General features: G+C 31.6%; 2 protein-coding genes and 1 pseudogene across 6 annotated transcripts in view; 2 read left to right on the top strand and 1 right to left on the bottom strand.

The window, feature by feature from the left end:
- trol (terribly reduced optic lobes) overlaps window positions 1-23,182 on the top strand; it is a 298,108-nt gene that overhangs the window by 223,218 nt on the left and 51,708 nt on the right. For 3 of the 5 annotated variants that reach the window (XM_089645752.1, XM_089645751.1, XM_089645755.1), the window contains 9 exons: window positions 679-795; window positions 11,495-11,611; window positions 11,959-12,094; window positions 14,117-14,226; window positions 15,742-15,848; window positions 18,952-19,069; window positions 20,881-21,096; window positions 21,454-21,573; window positions 22,357-22,416. In XM_089645752.1, the coding sequence (XP_089501878.1) occupies window positions 679-795; window positions 11,495-11,611; window positions 11,959-12,094; window positions 14,117-14,226; window positions 15,742-15,848; window positions 18,952-19,069; window positions 20,881-21,096; window positions 21,454-21,573; window positions 22,357-22,416 (1,101 nt within the window). The remainder of the gene's footprint in view (window positions 1-678; window positions 796-11,494; window positions 11,612-11,958; window positions 12,095-14,116; window positions 14,227-15,741; window positions 15,849-18,951; window positions 19,070-20,880; window positions 21,097-21,453; window positions 21,574-22,356; window positions 22,417-23,182) is intronic. The other 2 variants (XM_089645754.1, XM_089645753.1) reach the window with 1 other exon arrangement.
- On the top strand, window positions 2,491-8,016 carry LOC149412205 (CD320 antigen-like). The gene is made up of 4 exons (XM_089645756.1): window positions 2,491-3,134; window positions 5,763-5,873; window positions 6,923-7,162; window positions 7,628-8,016. Exons 1-4 carry the CDS (start codon window positions 3,005-3,007, stop codon window positions 7,672-7,674), a joined length of 528 nt encoding a protein of 175 aa, XP_089501882.1. The 5' UTR covers window positions 2,491-3,004; the 3' UTR covers window positions 7,675-8,016.
- Window positions 17,597-18,666, bottom strand: LOC149412204 (uncharacterized; annotated as a pseudogene).

Genomic DNA, 23,182 nt, shown 5'->3' with positions numbered 1-23,182 from the left:
CATAAGAAACAGAATTATGAACGTGTTCTGCTGTGTAATTATTATCATCATTCTTATTATGATGCGTAATAGCTATTTCACCTTATGAAGGCATTATAAAACTGTTCACATTATTAAGGTAGTCACGCGCAGTAATAATTATGCAGCAGAACTTGTTTACAAATAAACATTTTTTTAATAATTGAATAACAATACTACTGTATATAAAAAAGAAAAACTTAAAAAGGACTTCTACAAATTAAACTTGATAACAATAAATAACACATTAAAACAATTAAAACTTAATTCATCATTGAGACATAGACATAACATTAAAACTCCTTTATTTTATACACAAGAAGTACACATCAATTACATTTGACAAAGGCGTAAAATATTTTAATAGTCTTCCTGAAGAAGTGAAAAAATAACGGATAAGTAATTACTAATGAATTCGAGAAAAAATATTATGCTTTTTAAAAAGCTGAGCACCTGTTACATCATCAACAAACAGGCCTAGCCTGGCCTCGCACAGTCGCTGGTATTGCTTCTCTCAGTTATGTTAAGACAATTATGAAATGAATTTTTGTCTATCAAGTAGGAAGATTTTCCCGTTTTAGGCTAGTCAAGTGATCCGATAGAGTGGCTGTGATGTAAAACTATTAGGACTTAATTGTTTATTTGTGGTGTTTTTTGTAGCCTGCCTGAGCAACGAATTCCGATGTGGAGACAGCGCCTGCATCGAGCGCAGGATGGTTTGTGACGGTTACCTGAACTGCAAAGATGGCTCCGATGAGGTCAACTGTCCAACTGAAGGTATGTTCCGCAAGTTCCGATTAGACCACTGCCAGCGCTACACTATTGCCTTAGACAGAACTAACTACACAACAATTGGACAGCATTATTATTAGATAGGATATACCTATCTATAGTCTTATAGTGCTGCAGAACATCGGACGATCGGACACAATGATAAACACGAACATTTAGGAAATCTGTGGATATACTGATCTGGTCGTGTAAAATAACAAACAGTTTTTTTAAATATTATAGCAGATTCTTCTCGTTTCACAAAGTTACTGTTTAAATCTCACTTAATCTAAAATCTAGATGTGAAAATCTAAATTTTGTTTAATGTAGGTGGAGAAAACATTTTTGCATTATATTATTGATATGTTGACGGAAAATTAAACAGTTTGTTTAATCAAGTACTATGGCTCTGTGCGAGTTGTGTTTGTTCTAGGCAATAAAAATGTGGAACCAGCTCATTTTCGTTTGCAACTTAGTAAGAGTTCACATTGTAATATATTATTTCTGACAATAATTTAGAGCATCATTGAAAGATACCGACCACATTGCTCGTCTTTGCATACTGGAGAGTTAGATTTAATCTACTCTTGATTTAAGTACATGCTTAACTGTTTGTTATAATTATTATATGGAACCAACCTGTTTAATTTAGATTTTTTATTTGTAAACTAATGTTAACTTGTTTTGTTATTTTTTATAATAAGATCAGCAAAAGTAGTAGATGACTATTATCAATGAAAAAGTCGTACTTTTTAGCACAATTGTTAAATTGAAATATGATTTGATTCAGCCCTAGAAAGTGTGTTTTTAATGAAACCAAAAACCTACAAATAAATTTTAAAAGTTTTTTGCTACTTTTATTGGTTCAACTTTGTTGCTGAGCCGCAACAATGTGGCCTTTCTTATTTTGTATAACCTTATGATTTTAAGATATTGTCATCATCATCAACATCATACCAATAATATTTTCTAGAAATGTTAATCGACAATCATTCATTTAATTACTAGAACAAGTGTGTACTAGGTATGTACTTCTTCTATATATATTCTGTATAACAATGTATTGACATGGGTGTATGTTCTCTTTACTGCTGCATTTAACGGACTGCTGGTTGAGGTCGGTTAGGGAGAAAGGGGAGCTGGTCCGGAGTGCACGTCTGTGTCAAGCAGGGGCAGTTCATGTGCGGGGACGGCACGTGCTTGTCTGTCCTGCACCGCTGCGACGGCGTTACGCACTGCCCCAAGGACGCTTCGGATGAGGCGGATTGCCGTACGTTAAGAGATTTAATATCATATATCAATGAAATTATTTAACATTCTTTGCCAAAATTTAAAATTCCCTCTTTTATAAATCAGAGATTCCCAAAATTATCTGATTCACCCCTTTTCATAATGATTCTATTTCTCCAATTCCCACTTCAGGAAGATGATAGTTTTTTTTCAACACTGTATTTTCGTCGTTGAGGTGATTTTTTCATGAAAACGACGCTATCTAAATATTGCAATCATTATTATTTACTGACCTTTCGATTTAAGTATGTCAAAAGATATTTTTTTTAAACCTTGTGTTTTTAACACATTTTTTAGACTTAATGAAGTATTTGCTATCATTACACATCCTTTTTGGTGATGTTTGGAATATATACATTCTGCGCTATCGATTTAGTACAGTTTCTAGGTATAAAATCATTCAAATTCTCGGCTTGCTGACTGCAAACTTTAAAATAGTCTGCAAATGCTCCAGTAATATCGACTCCAGAGTGCGACCGCACATTACAAGTAACGAAGTATTGGTGGTCAACAATTCCAATTTCACTTACATTTGTAAGGTCTACTCGCCGCTCCTTTAATTGAATACTCCCCTGTTATGTCTGTGGGAGTATTATTGATAACTTTGGGAATCACAGATTTATATAGATAAAATGGGGTTACAAGTAACAACACGTTCTTTGTTTAAAGTCGTTGACTTAATCGAACGTTGTGGGCAGTGTTAGTGATCGCTGATTGTCAGATAAAATTGATAGTAAGGAAGAATCGGTACTATTCCATAGCGTGCACACCAGACCAGTGGCAATGTGACTTCGGCACTTGCATCGCTAAAGCTAAGCGATGCGACGGCCATGTGGACTGTCCCTCCGATCGCTCCGACGAGCGAAACTGCATCGGTGAGTCTCTAGTACTTTACTTACACTGACTGTTATTCATTCTTGTTTGCATGGTACACGTAGCCCGCACGCGGTGCAATTATGGTCAGTTCCAATGTGGCGATGGTTACTGTATCCCCAACGAGAAGAAGTGCGACCGATATAACGATTGCTCCGATCAATCCGACGAGAAAAACTGCCGTAAGTCTTTTATGAAAAATTTTCAGCAGCTATTACTGGGCTCTTCGCTTTCCTGCTATCCTATGTCGGGTTACCCACACTTTCTGTAATGTTTGTGCAATTTGGACCATGTGCCGTTCGACAATGTGTTTACGTTGGTAAGTATTTGAAAAAAAACATCACCGCTAGATTTGGTTAGGTCTAATGCTGTACGCGCACAAAAGAACAGTAGGTATAGTAATATTATATATATTCAAGCGTATTCATATCGACTTTTTTATAATTTTATAAAACAAGTTATTTATGAACAAGAAATTCAACAACATACACATTATAAACACCATCAAAAATAATTTAGATCTCTTTGCTCGCCTCCCTCAAATTTATTAGAGTAACATTAATTAGTTAATAACGGTAATAGTTAGAATTATTGAAAGAGGATAATTATTATAATATCTCAAACCTTCAATAATAATTTAGAACTCTTTGCTCGCCTCCCTCGAATTTATTAGAGTAACATTAATTAGTTAGTAACGGTAGTAATTAGAATTATTGAAAGAGGATAATTATTATAATATCTCAAACTTTCAATAATGATTGAGATCTCTTTGCTCGCCTCCCTCGAATTTATTAGAGTAACATTAATTAGTTAATAACGGTAATAGTTAGAATTATTGAAAGAGGATAATTAGTATAATATTTCTAACCTTCAATAATAATTTAGATCTCTTTGCTCGCCTCCCTCGAATTTATTAGAGTAACAATAATTAGTTAATAACGGTAGTAGTTAGAATTATTGACCAAAGATAATTAGTATAATATCTTTATTTTATTTATTTATAAACTCTCAGTTACATTTAAATAACGTTGAACCCTAATGTAATATATAAAATAATATACGAAGCATGATGTAAAATTCGTATTTGAAATATATTTTTAGACAATTTTATTTTTTAATTGAATAGAATGTACAATGTAGGTACTTACTTGTATTTATAGACATTATATAGAAAAAAAACTTTATAGATCCAAGGTTCATTTAGTTGACTAATTGAGTTGGTAGTTTGTAGATTAAGGCGATGCCATACGTAGTAATGCAAAATCATGTGTTTTTGGTTTGAAAATTTGGTCGCCTAGAAATGTTTCAGATGCTTTAATTAAATACTGCGAGTAGAATACATCTTGGCCTTTGGAATAATCGAGTATTTTTTAGATAAGTATTTTTATAAGCCCAGAAAAAAATCATGTAAAGGCCTATGAAAACTGCTTTAAAGTTCAAAATCTCCTACTTACGAACCCATTTTCGGTTATGATTTTATTGTATAGTGTGGCAAATTAAGTTATTTATAAAATGATCGAAATTTTTTTTAATATTTATGCCTGAACATTCACAAAATAAAATAAAAGGCACTTTTTGGTCATGTTTTTTTCTTGCATAAATCAAAAGAGGCGGATGGTGTTAATCGGGAATTTAAACCTTATCGCCATCTACGGTAAGGGCTGTTATTGATAGCGGCTCAATTTAAAATATTACACGACGTAGTGCATCGCCTTAAGTAAATTTTATGAAGTACTTACTAAATATTTCTTATTTTTCTGTGCTGTTTCTTGTTTCCCAATATCTATTCTAACAATATTTTCCTCTGAGTGTTGCCTATTAATTATTACATTCGTTATTTTCGGTTTTGCTTTCTTTAATAAACGAATATGCGAATGAATGATGAATGAAGAATGTGGAATCTTGAAGTGGACACCCGATATCTGATCGACCTGAAACTTGAAAGATTCGTTGTCAATGACAATGTATTCTACCAACTTTAGATGGTACTCACGCACACACATGCATTTCTCTGAAATTGGATGACACGGATACGAAAAAAATCTCGATACCATCCAATTAGGATTTGCCTTAAGTGATAGCGCTCAAGTGGTTCATTCATTTAAGTCAGTCCTTGGGGAGGAAGGTTCAATCCTCAGTTGAACCATTATTTTAAAGGTATTTTAAAAGTTTGCTTCAGTTAAGAGCAGGTCTCTGTGGAGGAAGGTTCAATCCTTAATGAAACAAAATAAAAATCGATATACGAATTAGAGTTAAAAAACCTTTTTACGGATTAATTTGTATGTATGCTTCATTGGTGTGAGAGTTGCATTGACTGAGATTACTGTTTCTTCTATTTAATTTGTATGTTTTCTGCCATGGTTTATTTATTCTCTTTGCTTATCGTTTACAACCAGTTTTTAATGTCCATGTCTGAAACAAAACTTTCTCATTTCTTCTGCTTTTGATACTGAATGCGGTATGAAAGGTTTTGGATGCAGTATGTTCTGATTTTTTTTAAATGGTGCATGGGGCTTCTTCCGTGTGTTCAATCTTTCAAATGTTTCTACAATCTTTCTATTTGATAGGGTTTCCTGTTTTATCATTCCTAATGGAGAACTATGACTCTCTTCAATTGGTTCTCTCTACTATATAACTTACGCTTTTTACTCAGAATCTTTTTAACACAAAAATGGTTTCGGTTCTTGTATTGATTGTAGGTACTTTCTCATTCTGTAGTGGGTTAGACTCTATCTGCTTTTTCAAATTTTTAAATTGAGTTTCTTATTATTTTGAAATTGAATACGTTCAAAGAATGCACATTTTATTAGCCTGCAGAGATAACGACTTCGAGTGCCGTACCGGTGTTTGTATTAGAGGAGAGCTTCGATGTGACGGGTTAAATCATTGCACGGACTCCTCTGACGAGATAGGCTGCGGAGGTTTGATTGGTTTCATATATTTTATATCTTCAGTCATCAGTTATAATAATTAGTATTTCATACAACGCGACGTGTGTATTTTGATTTCATGATTCATTAAGTTTCATTTGTGCTTAAATTTAACGTAATTTTCTTTTGGTTTGGATTATTATTATTTGAATTTATAAATATATTATATGATTTCCTATTTATACTATGGTAGTCGGCACACTTATTATTTTACTTTCTTCTGTTAGGTTAGTAGTTAAATTTTACATTTATGTATCTTTACACATAGAAACAAAGATTTCAGTGACAGTAATTTTTCTTAGAAAATTTTTGATGCATCCAATATTAATTTATAAAACATAGCCAATTATTTTTAAATTCTTTTTTTATCAAGTTTAATTTTCAGAATTTCGTTTTTTCCTTTTATATATTCCAATAACATTATTAATCAATTTATAAAAACAGTTTATTTATGAACAAGTTATATAGTTATTATTGCACGTGACAATTGTTTCGCCTTCTAAGGCTTTATCAAACTGAAATAAAAAATAGCCAGTTCCTAAAATTTGAGCAAATTTTATTGCTTTCCAGAATTTTGATTTCCAGATATTACGTAATTAATTTCTGTTTATTTTATTTCGTCAACTTTTTGACACTATCGGTTTTTTAATACAACACACGCCTCCATGTTTGCGATATTTTAAAATATTAAATTCATATGAGAACACCAAAATTTTTTTCTTGCATACAATTATTTGTCCTTTTTCTGCCGATTTTATTGACAAACTTTGAGTCTGATTTTACAAAAAAAAGTGTTTTGTTGACGGTTTAAAAAAAAACACCAATTTTTAGGACATGTGTTTTCTTTGAAGCGGTATTATATTAATTTTCTAACATTGATAGACACTGTTGACTTTGTTTCTTATTAACTTTTAAAATTGAAATATTTAAAAAAAAAATAAAGTAATAAGTGTGCAGTGGTGTGCTTGACTTATATTAAACTCTATAAAAGGTTTGGTTTGATAAATAATGTATTTATGATTTGGTTGTGGTCGCTTTAGCAAATATCAAAATGAAACTAGGCGCCGTAGAGATACGTTTCCATCCGTTGAGGTGCCGCCAGTTCGGCCCACGCAGGTGCATGCCGCCATTGTCACCCTGCGAGGAATGGAATAACAGAGCATGGAAATGCCAATGTGGCAAACACGAGTTTAAGTGCTACGATGGTAGTTGTATCGGCGAAAGGAGTTATTGCAACGGAATCCCCGAATGTCCCGAAGGCGAGGATGAATACAACTGCGGTACGTACAAACGCTTTAACTTGTGTTTTATCATAATTATGTGGTAATGGTTTGTGTCAGTAAAACACAATACTCAAATCAAACTCTCACAATAAAACAAAACAAAACAACAAAACGAAACATTAAACAGCACAAAAAAAACAAACAAAACAAAAAATGAAACATTAAACAGCAAAAACATAAAACAAAAAACGAAACATTAAACAGCACAAAAAACAAAACACAACAAAAAAAAATACACACCAAAATAAGCTTATTTTTTTGTCTTTATTAACTCCGGCCATGTGTCAGATTTTTTTTTAAATTTTCAATTTAAAATTATTGCCAATTCATTTGACCTCAAAACAGATATTCATATTATTATCTAACTCTCAAAATTTAACTAAAAACTACTTTTTTACTCTTATTGTTTGTGGTTATGGTTGCATTTTAATGTTGTTTTTGTTGGAAAATTAATGATTTTAGGCTATCACTGCATCGAATACCCGGAATTTGTAAGACAACGTAAGTAAATTTAATAACCAGTCTTAAAAGGGATCCAATAATTTTTTACACTATGAGCTTTTCAATGATTCTTCCTCTGCAAAACTTATTTTTCTTTATTATAATTTTACTAAAAAACGGGCTACACATACAATATTTATCATTACGGAAATATTGCCTGCCTATTTGAAATTTGGAGAAATTTTATGTTATATTTATTCTGTTCTAACAATTTCTGACTAAAATATATACACGGAGAAAAATGAGCATTGTTAATTTGTTGAAATCTCGTTAAAAACGGAATTTGCAGGCTGTTTTCTGATAAACTTTTAGTACATTCCTAATATATCGGAACACGTGTTCATACAACTGCATTTATCTTAACCCTTTCAGTGCCGCACTTTTATTTCAACATAGAGACCATATTTCAAGCATTTTTTTTTGTTCACTAATTAAGATTTTTTTTTTTTTTAGGTCTCAAAGCTTTATTTTTTATTAGTAAGGAAAAAAACCAATAGCACAAACAATTCTTTGATTGAATAAAATATATTAATTTACAGTGTAACATGCATAAATACAAAGATAACATAAAAATAATAATGCATCCCAGTCCAAGCAAAACAGCCGAAACGGGATCTGTCATTTTATTTACGGTATTTTTTGTTGAAATAAAGTTGCAACGCAGCATTCAAAAAATAAGAGGAATATCCTTTACAAGCGATACAGCGTTTGACAAAATCAAGAGATATTAATTTTTTGTTTTGAAATAAAGGGACTGAATTGAAAGGGTTAATAATATACAACGGCGAAATGTGGAAATATTCGGATTTTATGAACATGTGTTCCGACATCATTATTATACATTCGTATCTTACTAAACGTTTATTAGGAAACCTGTCAATTCATCCGTTAAGGGTCTGCCGTCCCCCTTTTAATCGGAGTACGAATAATTTGAATAAATTCTTAATAAATTAGCAATATTCCTGGTCAGTAAGTTTTCTCCGTGTAATAGGAAGGTACCCGGTCTTACAAATAAAACATAATTTCAGTATAAAATAGATTTTAGTGCAAGGCTTTGTTATGCAGTTAACATGGATAATGGATAGCCTTACACGGAACAGAGAAAAGCCTAGGTTCGTCAAAACACAGAAAATATACAGACGATTCATTAAAAATGAACAAATTTTTTAATAAAAAAGTATTTATGAATTAAATATTAGTATTTTTAGCCTAGTATTTGATATATTCAATAAATATTCGGTTAAGACAAGAAATTTATTTAAAGTGGCCTATTTTAAAGTTATACTAAAACTCCAATTTCGTTCAAACACAGAACGGTTCAATTTCAAAATCCTCTTTGTACACCACTTATAAAACTACAAAAATCACATTAAACGCTTTTTAGTTTTAATCATTAGCTATACCGAGGTACCTGCCTGTTACTATTATTGGGAAATATGTTACTATGTATTAGGTATTATAATAATAACTATTTATTTGTCATGTTCAAAATGTAACTAATGTAATACAGTATTATGTACCTATATTATAGTTTTATATTGCTTAGTGACAATACATTGTGATGTGAAGGTAGACATTATATACATACCTACCTCTGTTTTCGAATGGATATAGTTATATATTGTTTAACTTTAAACGTTTATTGGGATTATACTATATGTAAATATAGTTTCAAGTATATATATATTTTAAGGTATATTCAAAATATACATACTTAAAACTGTACTTACATATATATTATATTCCCAATAAACGTTTGAAGTTAAACAATGTTTAACTATAGCCATAGGAAAATAAAGGTAGGTATGTATATAATTTCTACCTATGTTTTCGTATGGCTATAGTTATACATTGTTTAACTTTAAACATTTATTGGGATTAAAATATATGTAAGTATAGTTTTAAGTATGTATATTTTGAATATTTCTTAATAAATAATAAAAAGTAAGTGTGTATGTTCCTTGTTTGAGACGTGGTGAAAAGGATCATGAAATCAATCAATATAATTTATTATATGACTATAATTAACTGTTTGTACTCAAACTTTTAATATTATGACATATACCAGAGAGACATTCTGATGGTCCATGGGTCAAAACCATCATTTTGTAAGAGGAAATGTAAAATTTTAAGATGTACCTACTCTTGTTGACTCGTGTGCCTCGGCTTTTAGATTTTACCAGTTCATAATACATAATATGTAGGTATCTACTATTTAATGATCAGGTAAAACTACCGGCGACACTTATGAGTATTCATATTAATTTATCACTGTCACTTTATTAATTATTATTTCCTTTCATTAATTTATTGTGACCGACAGAAGTTTCGGTTTCGGCCAGTTTCTAATAATTGTTTGTTGTATGGTTATTGTCTAAAATAAGGATTATTAAAGACAAGACTGTTTATTTTACTATATCAAGAAGTTCTTAGATCAGGAACAATTTCCAATTTATTATTTATTTTGAAGGTTATACCAATCAATGCAATATATCAGTGAAGAAGAAGGTAATACTAATAAATATAAATAAAACATGAAACAGAACAAGAAACGACCTCAGGATCTCTTGTCTTACATAGACAGGCGTATTAAAAACCACCCGATTCCGTTGTGACCGTTTTCTTTTTATTTTTCTGAGTCTTGTTCTCTTTCATGTCTCATTTAGATTTACTAGTTTTATTTTCTTCTTCATTGAGTTCTTACATCATTTGTATTTTTGTAATTCCTTAAAGTTAAAGTACCTACGGTTTAAATTGAAAAATAACCGAAAAGCGTTGAAGTAAACCGATTTACTCATCAAAACCGATGTCTTTTATTTCATTGTGCTTTTTAAACAATTTTCGGTTTAGGCTTTGGCTGAAAATCTAGTTTCGGTCGGTCACTATTAATTTATTAGAATAATATACAATTTTATTATTATATCTTATTTCTGTAAAATAATAATATTTAAATTCTGAATTGGGAAATTACTTACCTACCAACCTATGTGGATAAAGAAAAATCCTTTTGGTTTATTTCATATTATTCAATGATGTGCTTAATATGTTAATAAAATATTTATTTATCTTAAGTTTTTTAAAATTATTTTATATTTGTGAATGTCCTTTATGTAAATATAAGATGTCTAGATATTATTACTAATCCTATTTTTTCTTTCCACTTCGATTTTAGGAATATAGATTTATATGATGAAGTTCGCCACTTTAATTATAACTATGTTATATGACTTTGTTCAATAAAAATACATGATATTGATAATATCTTTAGGATATAATTATCTATTATTAATTGAAACAAATTTACCAACCCACTAACGTAAGCATTGTGGTGATCACTTTGCAAAAGTTTTAAATAAAACCTACATACACCAGTTTGGTTATAATATTCTAATGTTTGGTCAACAAATAAAAATGGTTCCATGGCAACTCAGGACAGTGGCAATTCGATACACTGTTGAAAGGTGATATTAGAAAAGTGAAGACATTAGAAGTGATGAAAAAAGTCAAATAAACCTAACCTTTTAACCTATTTAACCCAGTATTTTTCACCACTTTTCATGACTTTATATCACTTTTAAAGAGTGTGTTAAAGTGTATTGATTGCCACTTTTCTAAATTTTCCTGAGTAGCCAGAAAAATTTCATTTTTTATCAAAAAATTGCATACCTCTCCAAAATCAGCACCATATAAATAGGTGCAATGCCTACATATTCATATTTATAGTCTATGTATTCAAAACATAGATAAATTAAAATTCATTACCAAAGATAGCCAAATGCATAAACCTATTTTAATTGTTTATTTAATTTCTTTGTGTATTTTGTGCAGCCCCAGCTTGCGCGGCGGGTGCATACCGATGCCGAGCAGCTGCGATCTGTATCTCGAACCAATATCAGTGTGATGGCGTCAAGCAATGTCCCTTTGGAGACGATGAGGAAAACTGCCGTAAGTTCTTACTTCAGTATGTAACCGCCAAATTATCCACGCAATTTTTTTTAAGTTATTCATTTTTGTACATGTCACCTTTCAATTTGTAATTCTCAATACAGTCCTCAGCGTGAGAGGTGTAAATTTCACTGTGATTTAACCCCTCCTATTCTGCAAGTGGAAATTTAAAAGATAGATAATATCTTATAAACAGAAGTAATATCCAGCCATCTCGTACTTTTTTCCAATTCATTCCCCCAAGAGACAACCTCTACGGCTACGGTGCAATGGAAACTCCGGTTTTAGTAATTTCATATCATATCACAAAATCACCAAACTTGAATACGCTTATGTTGATGTTGCAGCATCTTCAGCTCCTTGTGACATCCTGTGCGGAGATGGTACATGCGTGGACAACTCCAAACGCTGCGATCTGAAGGCGGACTGTAATGACATGGCAGACGAGAGGGACTGTGGGCCTTGCCAAGACAATGAATTCAGGTACAGACCCGGGAAGGTTAACAGGTTACAGGAAGGATACCACATAGGGATAACATTACTAATTCTTAACTAAAAGGTTGTGTGTACCCATGATCATTGGGAAATGAGTTGTTACCTGGTCGATTATTACCATCTGTACCACGATTACATATATTTCACTCAAAAGAGTGAAAAAAATGTTGGTACAATATCTACACAATTAATAGAAACCAGAAAAATGATATTTTTATATCTGTGCATCGCTCGCAATCTGGGAAATTTTATTATTGATTTGCATTTAAAAAATACTTATCTGAATAATGGTTTGCTCTCACTTATATGTGATTTGTCACACTTGAAATATGTATTTAAAAAATATGTTCCCTGGGATTATTTTAAACCGTCAGAAAAGACAGGTGATTCTGCTCAATACGAATTCTCCTGGTGTGGATAGAATTTTGACAGAAATATTCTTAAATCATTATTGTTTATTAAAATTCATTATAATTCTTGCTTGAATACCTCCGAAAGGATCAATCAGTGAATAAAAATGGATAGTAAAATTATATTTCATTCTCCTTATAAAAATATTTGTTAAAAGTTACTTGTTATAAAATTTTATCATTGATAAACTTTGACATCCTTATATATATTGAAAAACTTAATGTTATCTTAAAATATAAAGTGAAATGCCAAACAAATAAAAATATGTAGAATGCAAATTTTAAAATTAATTTAGAAATATTATTTTTTGTTAAAGCGTGTGACAGTTGAAAATGCATTTTGACACCCATTAAGGTTAAACGCAATGCTCGTTGTATTCTACGTGTTCACAGATGGCGTTAATTAATTAATTTTGTTTAAATACGCTTTTGCAAGGTATTGCTTTACAGTATTAAGACAAATTATTTGTTTGCGCCCTCATATACGCAATATGAATATGAATAAATAGTTTTGTCCATATAAAAACTCAATTCTATCGAGAAAGGCATACAAATACAATATTGGATTGAATCATCGGTAAAATATTGTATTTGTGTGCCTTTCTCGAAAGAATTAAGTCTTTAAACGAACAAAACTATTGATTCATATTCATATTGCGTATATACGGGCGCAAACAAATGATTTGTCTTAATATTGTAAAGCAATACCTTGCAAAATCGTATTTAAACAAAATTAATTAATTAACGCCATCTGTGAACAAGTAGAATACAACGAGCGTTGCGTTTAACCTTAAGGTTAAACTAGACATACGTTATAATCTACTCGTTCATAGATGGCGTTAATTTAATTATTTTGTGTGAATAAATTGTTTTTTCCCAAATCGATGATCAGTTGGCTTCCATTTTGCATTCACCGAATTCTGTAATGATAAAAACATATTTTATTGATAAACACGTAATAAAAAAATTAAAATTTACCTTTAATTCTAAATTTCTTGTAGTATAATTATTCCAAGATTAGTATTTATTCTCTACACATTTAAAAAAACATTGTTTTAAGAATTTAGAACAACTGCATTTGGACAGCGGTTTATCATATTATAATAATATGTAGACCTATTTTTAACTGATCAACTAGAAAAGTTACAAATCTATCATATAAACCTTTTATATGTGTTTCATTCCCCCTGGAAAACATTCACACATTATGAAATTATTGATAAAGAACACCAATATACATCCTCGCGATTATGGGAAAGTGTGCGAATTAAGTGATATTGTTTTTTCTGATCCATGTATGACTGGCACAAGGCGTTGGCGGGGAGAGAAGGATTCTAAATTGCTATATTGCATTTTCAGTTGTTGGTAAAACCATTTTTTTATTCATTGCGATATTGCGACACATTTTGCGAAGCAACAGTTTTATGCGACAAAATTCAGAAAATATTTTTGTTATTAGTTTTATACCAAGAAATTGGCGATATGAATGTAGTATTGGTTTTTCAGATGAATTGCGATTTCACATGTCTCGTCAGATTCCCTTGTGTACAGGTAATCGAAAATGCGATGAATAATTTGTGGCTTTCTCATATTGATTTAGATGCGACAGTGGGCTGTGCGTTCCCGAAGACAGGAGGTGTGATGGCATCTCTGATTGTGATGACGAGACTGATGAACTTGACTGCTCACCAACAGATTCTCCATCCAGTTGTAAGAACCTTTAATAATAAACATAAATCGAAATTAGCACAATTACGAGATCATATTTGCATAGCGTTTTCCCCAGATTGTATACTATAAATTAGTTAATATGATAAATCAATCAGAACCGAGAAAAATATTAAAAACGATTGAGTAATAAGATTTTATGAAAGAATATTTAAAATTGGAAGCGTATTTTTTTTTTTTTTTTTTTTTTTTTTTTTTTTTTTTTTTTTTTTTTTATATACGTAATGTATATTGTTTATTGTTGTTGTTATACGCCCATAGGGGCTTTTACATAGATTATAAATAAGTTTTACATAAGTTATCGAGTTAGAATTTATACTAAGAGTTATAAAAGTGAAGAATTTTAAAAAAATATACAAGTAGTTTTTGAAGAATATGGCGTAAAGAAACATTTTAAACAACATAATATTTAACAATAACAAAGAACAAAATATAATATAAAACATTACAATAACATATCTAATCGTTAAATCTATTACAATAATTTGTATGATTCCACAAAGTGTTGGTTTAATTTGAATTTAAGATTATAAAGGGAATCATGGAATATATCTATAATACCACCAAACTTGTTGCCCAAATCATGCATCCTATTGGTAAGTGAGTTTGACTGATAGTTGGTTTTATATGTGTCGCAAAAGAATGTTGTATTTTGTCTAGTATTTCTTGTCGGTACATAGAGTTTAATAGCATTATTAATTAATTAATATTCTTTCTGCCTTCTCTATTTTTTTAGTTTAATAATCCCTTGCCTACACCTATGCCATGGTCGCTATTAAGTAATGTCTTTTAATTTTTATTGCTTCATATTTTGCGATTTCAATAATTTTGCAAAATTGAGAACACAACACACTGTTAATTTTTACAAACGAAGTGCGATTTTTTTTCCAGTTAAAATGTAATAATTAATAAAGACTAGAAGATAATTGCGCCCTCATATGTGTAAAGCAAAAGTTTATAACAAATAGATATCATTAAACTTAATACCTATTGCTAAAAAGAAACTGAACCGCGTAATTAGTTCAGCCCAGCTTTTACCGTAACTTTTATAGAATAGGATCAGTCCATCAGGCTGGTTTATCAGTGCAAACCAAACTGGAGAAATCTCAAGACAATTATTTGTTAATGTCACTCATGTTTGAATGGTTTCAAATGACTATGAGAAATTTAATTCCACATTTCGCTAATCTAATCAATCAACTACAGATCCATTGAGTCTACATCTCGACACGGATAACTTTTCAAGTGAGACAAAGGAATAACTAACTTTATAACTAATTATTTTTCAATCCATTTTTTATTTGATCCAAGAAATCCAAACAGACAATGCCCAATCAAATTTTTCCATGTCAAGCTATTAGTATAATGTTTGATATACTATAGGCGAATCTTGTATTTTCTACATCATAGCCTTACATAATCATAATTTTCAAGAATTAAATATGAACCCTCAAAGTATGGAAAAACCACATTTTGACAAGCGAAACTTCTTTTTAGCATGTTCTGACAGCGTTTGGTGTGATGGCGTCTGCCTCGATCCCGCTCTGGTCTGCGATGGGAGGGAGGATTGCACAAAAGGAGATGATGAAATTGATTGTAAAAAGGTAAAATCAAGCATTTTTTCCAAAAAATTTCATAAAAAAATATTAAGGTTATGTTGTTTCAATCTCCATAACATCTTAAGGATGACCAAAATGAAGCGTTTCCTCAAATTAATAATTAGCCATTACGATCATGCTAATTACTGATCACAAAATAAAATGCGCTGTGAATTGGTTGTTAATCAAAAAACGAAATAATTTTCAAAAAAAAGGGAAGTGGTTCAAACATCCCAAACTTGATGACTTCTTTAATACAGTTAATACAGATAATGCCTATATTATTATTTATGATATTTTTGCCAGATGAAAGCATAAAATCAAACTCTATAATTTGTCAGCATTCATATATGTAATTTAGTAGTCCACTGTGTGCCTAAACTCCAGTACCAAGCTTTGTACACTGATGGGTTGGGTTATCTTATTTTTACACACTCAGTTACTATACTGCCGTCTAGCTTGCTAGAGCTGACCATTTTACCAGTTTTATGACATTTTGGTTGCTGTGTATTCTAGCAAGCTGTGCCTGTGTTACTGTTTGTTTCGTTCTGCTACGATTTTGGTTTGAATTTGTTTATAAAATGCAGTCTTCCGGAAAGTATAAACATAACACCTTAACTTTAAACCCAAAAAATGCAAATGGTCGACAGCAGTGTTTTTTTTTTATAAAATATGTACCTACATACCTATTTTTGAAATTAACAATTCATGGTGGAATTCAATTATAATATATTATAATAAAACAAATATGAAACTTTTTTCCACTTTAATTTTATTGACGGTTAAGATGGCTTTAACAAGCTGAAACTGGTTACGGTCAATAAAATGAAAGTAGAAAAAAGTTTCATATTTGTTTTATTTTAATATATGTACATACCTGTTTTCATTTTTAGTATATTTTGTAAGTATGTTCTATATTCCGCCACTTTCATCAATTAGTCACTCATCAGTTTATGGGGTAGTGGATTAGTGAGAGAGTACTGTTTTACTATATTATCTTTGAGTAGTTCAAATAATTTCCATAAAAAATCTGACAAGTAAGGAAAGTAATTATCCATTTTAGAACATATAGATATTGAATACATGATAATATAATATAATAAGCAACAAAAAGTAGTTGTAGTCCTTCTCAATTCACAAAGCACCTCAGTAACTTCATAGTTGTGTGATTAAACTCTGCCTAAATGAAAGACAAATTAGTTACTCTATCCTAATACTATGTTATGATATTCTGATTGGATAATAAAATACATATTATATATTCACAGGTCCTACGTACAGTAGAGTTCACAAAATACATTACTTTAGAGTGGTGAACTTTGAAGTGGATACATGTTATATCATAGCTAGTGATGTATAAATTCCCGGGAATTTATTTCTGGGGAATATTCCTGGGAATATTCCCGGGAATATTCCCCTGGACGGGGAATTTTGGGAATTTTGATTTTAACAACATAATACATCAAAAATAATAATATTTATTAAATAAAAAATAAAATATACACACATATGGTACATATAGAGCAGGATAGATCCATAAAAAAACTAAACTATTTAGGAATAGGATCCAAGAGAAAAATAACAAAAAAACACAGATCAAAATTATTTTAAAGTGAGTAGTATCTCTATATAATCGTATACTGTACAGTATTAGTAGCCTATATACACTTTATGCTAGCAAAAGCTACATATAAAAAATCAATCGTAAAACTGTAAAAATGACACGACTCAGGATTATCTACGTTTTCTTCTTCCTAAGCACAGTCAATTGGATGTTTGCGTTTGCGAGTACCAGATAGGTTTGAAACGTTATGATGCGAAGCAATCTGCTCATCCGTGGAAGAAAGGGTTTTCTTGGGAGCAACTTGAGAGCCTCTTTTAGAGGAAAGAAGTTTCCAATTGTGTGCCACAAATGTTATTTTCCCTGCTCTTTGAGTTGTTAGACGATTCCTCCGTGTTGTATGAATGCGACTAAAGTGCTAAAAGATCTCTCAGTGGCTGCTGAAGTAATGGGAGCAGTCAATATTCTTATGGCAACCTGTGACAAATCAGAACACCCACACATCCCCTTCCACCAGGTCACTGGCGTGATTTTATCGACACACTTCCATAGGAATGCCTTGCTCCATGATTCTTCTTTAGCCCTATAATTGGCTAAATCAACAAGAACATTTGCACTATCAACAGTCTCCATATGACTTGCTATTTGGTCAATGAATTCAAATGCTTCAAGTTGCTGTGCGTGGCTTAGCAGATGTCCTTGGGAACCTGAATCTAGTAGGGCAGCAGCCAGATGTATTGGAGTAATAGCAAATTCTTTGCGCTGCGCCGCCTTTTCCAGTATTTGCTTCTCTTCGACATGTGACAGTAGAGATCCTGGAAGAGTTTTACTTAGACTACTCTCAATATCCTCAAAAGCATATAATGCTTTGTGTGTTAGTGGATCGTCTCCCTCTAGCTGTGTAATCCAGGAAACAATCGGTCTCAGAACATCGGCTAATGATGTCACTCTTGTCCAGTAAACATCATCGTCCAACAGGCTGTTCTTCATATCACGAGGTAAAGATGAGGCAGCTTCGTTTACTGCAAATGTTTGCAGGCTTACTTTACATTTCATCATGCTGTCAAGGCAATTTGAATAACTGCCCCAGCGTGTTTTGACAAGAAGATGTAGAGTCGAATTCAATTTCTTTACTGTATTTATTTCAGTTAGTAATGCGCTCAGTATTTGTGATTGACGGATGGTCTTAACGATACTAACAACCCTTTGAATAAAGACGTTTGCTGATTTGGTAGAAAGAATGTCATTCACCAATAGGTGCATTGTATGAGCTATGCACCCAAGGGATATTATATAGTGGATATTCACTTTGTAAAAGCTTGCACGTTTTCTTCATATTGGCCGCAACAGTCAATAAAGCATCCAAGAGAAGTGTAGAAACCATTTTATTAAAAATAAAATAAATTCCCCGTTTTCGGGAAATTATTTCAGGTCGGGGAATATTCCCGGGAATATTCCTGTTCCCGGGAATATTCCCCGGGGAATATTCCCGGGTCTACATCACTAATCATAGCCCTTATTACCTGAATGTATTTTTGTATTTTTCAGGGTCCAAGCTGCCTGTCCAATGAGTATGAGTGTGAAGACCACAGCTGTATTAAATACACCAAGGTGTGCGACGGAGTCGCTGACTGCAGTGATGGGGGCGATGAGAGTTATTGCGAAAGTATGGGAAATTCCCTCCTTTAATTGAGACCAAAATTTTAATTATTCAGTAAAAAAATAAATTTAACAGGCAAAAAATAATATAAACTTTCGTTTTCGTGAAACTTAAGTTTTTGTGGGTGATGTTATAATGTTGATTGTCATGACGTTTTATGAATTAATCCTAAAGCATTATTATTAGTAGAATTATTAAAACCCACTCTAAATTTTGATAATGTTATATATTATTATCACATTCAGTTTAAAAAATGATGAGGCTTAAGGATCTGGGTTGATTGGAATAAATTGCCAACAGGCAGTAAGCCCACATTTATATTTTTATTATGTAGGAAAATACACATAAAGATTTGATAAAGAAATAAATAAGCATCAGTAATCTGATTCTGAAAAAGCCAGTTTAGTAAAATAAAATGAATCCGTCTCTAAATATATATTTGTTAGGGATAGGAAAAGGATGGTGAAATGTGACTATTAATATATTGATGCAATGCAGTAAGGTGAGTTTGTTATGTCTGTCGCTAGGACTGGGAAGCAGCTGCAGCGAGTCGCAGTTTGCTTGCGACACCGGCGGGTGCGTGCCGCACGTTCAGCGATGTGACAATGTTTACGATTGCCGTGATTTTTCCGACGAACAAAATTGTTTCAATTCTGGTACAGGTCACAAATTGCATGACCAAGTCATCATATCTTGTTTGATTTTTCAGATAATATGATCGCAGAAGCATGAACCCACCCCTTTTTCCCATATTTAGTAAAGGTGTCTTGATGATGCATCTCCGTTACAAATAATCAACAGAAACATGCATTCATGTAATTTTTATTTTTTCCCTTAGAATAGCTGTAGAAACATAATTCGTTATAATTCCTTAGTAAAGTAAACATCCCTAATTTTTGATACATAAATAAAAATATGCCATTTTTTGTTTTACCATTCCAGTTAATTATTTTCATGTTGATTCAATTTTTTTTGTATTGTATAGTTGTCATGCAAAAATACATTACTTTGAAAAACTTACAGGTTAATTATGTTTAACTTGTTGCAACAAGGTTTTGACTGATTTCAAGTATTTTCTGGTTGTGTTCAGCATCCGAAATGCAGTACAGACCATAGTTATTTTTGCATGAAGTTCATTACAAAATGTTTTTGACATTTACCATACTGACGTGTCTGTGCTGTGAGGCGCTCGGCCAATGCATTAAAAGTCAGATAATATTATTCTAAAATAAATAATACTAGTATTCTCATGTAATAATCACATTATTTTTAATATTTATGACTTTTTCGCATCATCTTGAATGAGTTCTGTTCAGGAAATGAAACAATATAGTAGATATTAGAAATTTTGTTGTTTCGTTTTTGGATCTGTTTAGTGAATGATTATAAAAAATTACAACAACATTTTATACTAGAATTCGAGCTAACATGCATTGAATTTTGTTTAAATTTAAATTACATACCATAAACCCCTTTAAATAAAAAAAATAATCTATGACACAACCGCTCCATTGATTACAAAAAATGTATACATAAATATATCTGACTGTAGTGAAAAAATAATAACTAAATCTAGATGCATTTCTTCGAAAATTTTCAATAAAAAAACATGTTTTTGAAGTATCAAAACTACTTATGAGAGAAAAACTCATTTCCCATTAATTAAACCCTTTATTAATATCACTTTTAATAAAAATATTCCTATCATTTCAGAATAAGGAAAGAATTTATAAATTGACTAGAAACATAAAAAATATTGTTGTTTTATTATCTGTGGAATAGTATAGTGTTTGGTAAAGGTTGGGGTAATGTTGTAGGTTGCCGAGCGTCAGAATGGCAGTGCACTTCAGGAGATTGTGTGGATAGGGCGACTTTGTGCAATGGGTTCTCGGACTGCCCCGATGGCTCTGATGAGAGGCTGCCTTCGTGCCGTGTGACCACTCCCTTGCCCTATGTCACCCGGCCTCCCTACACCCGCCCCCCACCCTCGCCGGCACCTGAGATTACCACCAGCAACCCTTGGGGGCCAATAGGTAACACCCATATTCACATGTCACATATTGTACAGATATCTTTTTGCGGTACATTTCTACAACAAAAATGTGTTCATACTCTATTTTACATCTAAAAGTAAACTTGTCTTGCATAATGCAGCTTCAATGTAAAGTGAACTCCTAAAACTTCGTTCAATCTCTCCCATTAACATTGATTACACGAAAATTATATTTTGTCTGTTACCCTTCTTAATAAAAACCTTTTTAGCCCAACGCAGTGCAAGTTAACCCATGAAAATACAAATAATGTTGATGCCGCAAAAAGCATACACTTAATAGATATTTGATGCAAACTTCGATAAACTCGAAATGTCTTTTATGTATATTTTCTACAAGACGAGACATGTCGGCACGATGAGTGGAGGTGTGAAAATGGCCCCTGCATACTCACTAAACTTCGGTGCAATGGAAAGGTGGACTGCCCTTATGATAATAGCGATGAACTCGACTGCCCCAGTAAGAATGGATGCCATTTACAGCTTAATGCTTTACAAGCCGAAGCGTAACAATATTAATTTATTAATAACCATCCAAGTGCACTCCATTTAACAAACTAGAAGGAATCATTGCTATGAAAACAGTGTGTTAAATGAATTTATTTTATTATAAACAATTTACTTTACTTTTATGTACCACTTGAAGTTATTATTTCAGCTACTAAATATTATATTATTAACGCTATCAAATTATTATCTAAAATTAAATTACAATGCAATTCATGCTACTTATAATAATTATTGCACCTATTCTTAGTGTTTTGTGATTACTTTATATATGAATTTATAATATTATTATAGTATCCTTGTGCAAATGTTATCTTGTGAGAGAAGTCTTTACAAGTGAACACTTTCTGTCAGAACAGGGTTAATAATTTGGAAACACGCTACATAATGCGGTGCATGAAATAGTGGATGAATAATTTTTATACATAATACTTTTAAATCTGAATCATAATAATTATTGAGTAGATTTTTTTAAACAACTAATACATTTTCCCTAAAATAAAATGATTAAAAAGGTCAAACTAAGAAACATAATTTAGTTTTAAGATTAATTTATGTAATTTGGGAAACAAGCTCCTTCAGTAAACAATAATTGATATTCATTATGGATTTTTACCCATTATGATACATTGGTCTTTACAAGTCTAATTTAATTTTCTTTTCAAGGAATTCATTATTTTTATCAGATCGTTCCTCTTTGTAAGATTGTTATTTTAAACGGATACTTCTTTTTCAGATTTCCCAGATCGTGGATTAAATCTGAAGACATATCCTAATGACCAAATCATCAGGCAAAGTAAGTACTGCAAAAATATAGCATCATTTACTAACAGCTGTTTTCCAATATTGTTTTCTTTAACAAATTTAAACAAATAATAAATAAAGCATAACTGTTGAAATCTCATAATTAACCATTTTGTACAATATATCCATACCAAAAAGTTATATGCGTGGCAGGCCAGATTCGGAGAGGCTGGTTTAGGGGGACCCTATGACCTCTCCAATTGGTCCCTCTCGATTCTTTGCCTTGTACCACAGCGGGAGGGACAGATTTATAGGTCCGTCACTCCTTGACTCACTGACCCCAGATTCCTACACACCCCTTATACCTTTTTCTATAAATAAACCAACAGATCACTAGATCAATATCTTCAGGCTTTTTGTATGAAACAAATTGGTCCTCTATTTAACAATAATATATCTAAAATATCTAATAGTATATCTAATATATATATATATATATAATACAGGGTGACGCAAAACTACCGATATGGTTTGAATGTGTAATAACTTTTTTATTTAATGGTTAATTATTATAATAATTTTTTTGTTATACAGTATATTAATGGGGAATATTTTTGGCTTAAGTGTGAAAAATGATATCCCGCAAGTGGTGGCCATTTTCGGCTTCGCACATTCGTGCTCTTTCGAGTACATTTTGCATAACTTTTCGTAAAATTTCCGGTGTTATGGCTGGAATTTCATTGCGAATATTTTGTTTTAGCTGTGATATGGTCGCTGGCTTATTTATGTATATCCTTTCTTTCAAATAACCCCAAAGA

Source organism: Hesperophylax consimilis, chromosome 23 (genome assembly GCF_061612785.1).
Source record: "Hesperophylax consimilis isolate HC1 chromosome 23, BYU_Hcon_1.0, whole genome shotgun sequence".
In the NCBI taxonomy this organism is placed as follows: Eukaryota; Metazoa; Arthropoda; class Insecta; order Trichoptera; family Limnephilidae; genus Hesperophylax; species Hesperophylax consimilis.
This window is presented reverse-complemented; position numbering and strand designations above follow the sequence as displayed.

What these genes read in the sequence shown, in the direction of transcription:
- LOC149412205 (XM_089645756.1), top strand. Translation starts at nt 3,005, where the DNA reads ATGGTACACGTAGCCCGCACGCGGTGCAATTATGGTCAGTTCCAATGT. An exon ending in ATCCGACGAGAAAAACTGCC is followed by an intron (nt 3,135 to 5,762) that starts GTAAGTCTTTTA and finishes ACATTTTATTAG; the next exon opens with CCTGCAGAGATAACGACTTC. An exon ending in CGAGGATGAATACAACTGCG is followed by an intron (nt 7,163 to 7,627) that starts GTACGTACAAAC and finishes TAATGATTTTAG; the next exon opens with GCTATCACTGCATCGAATAC.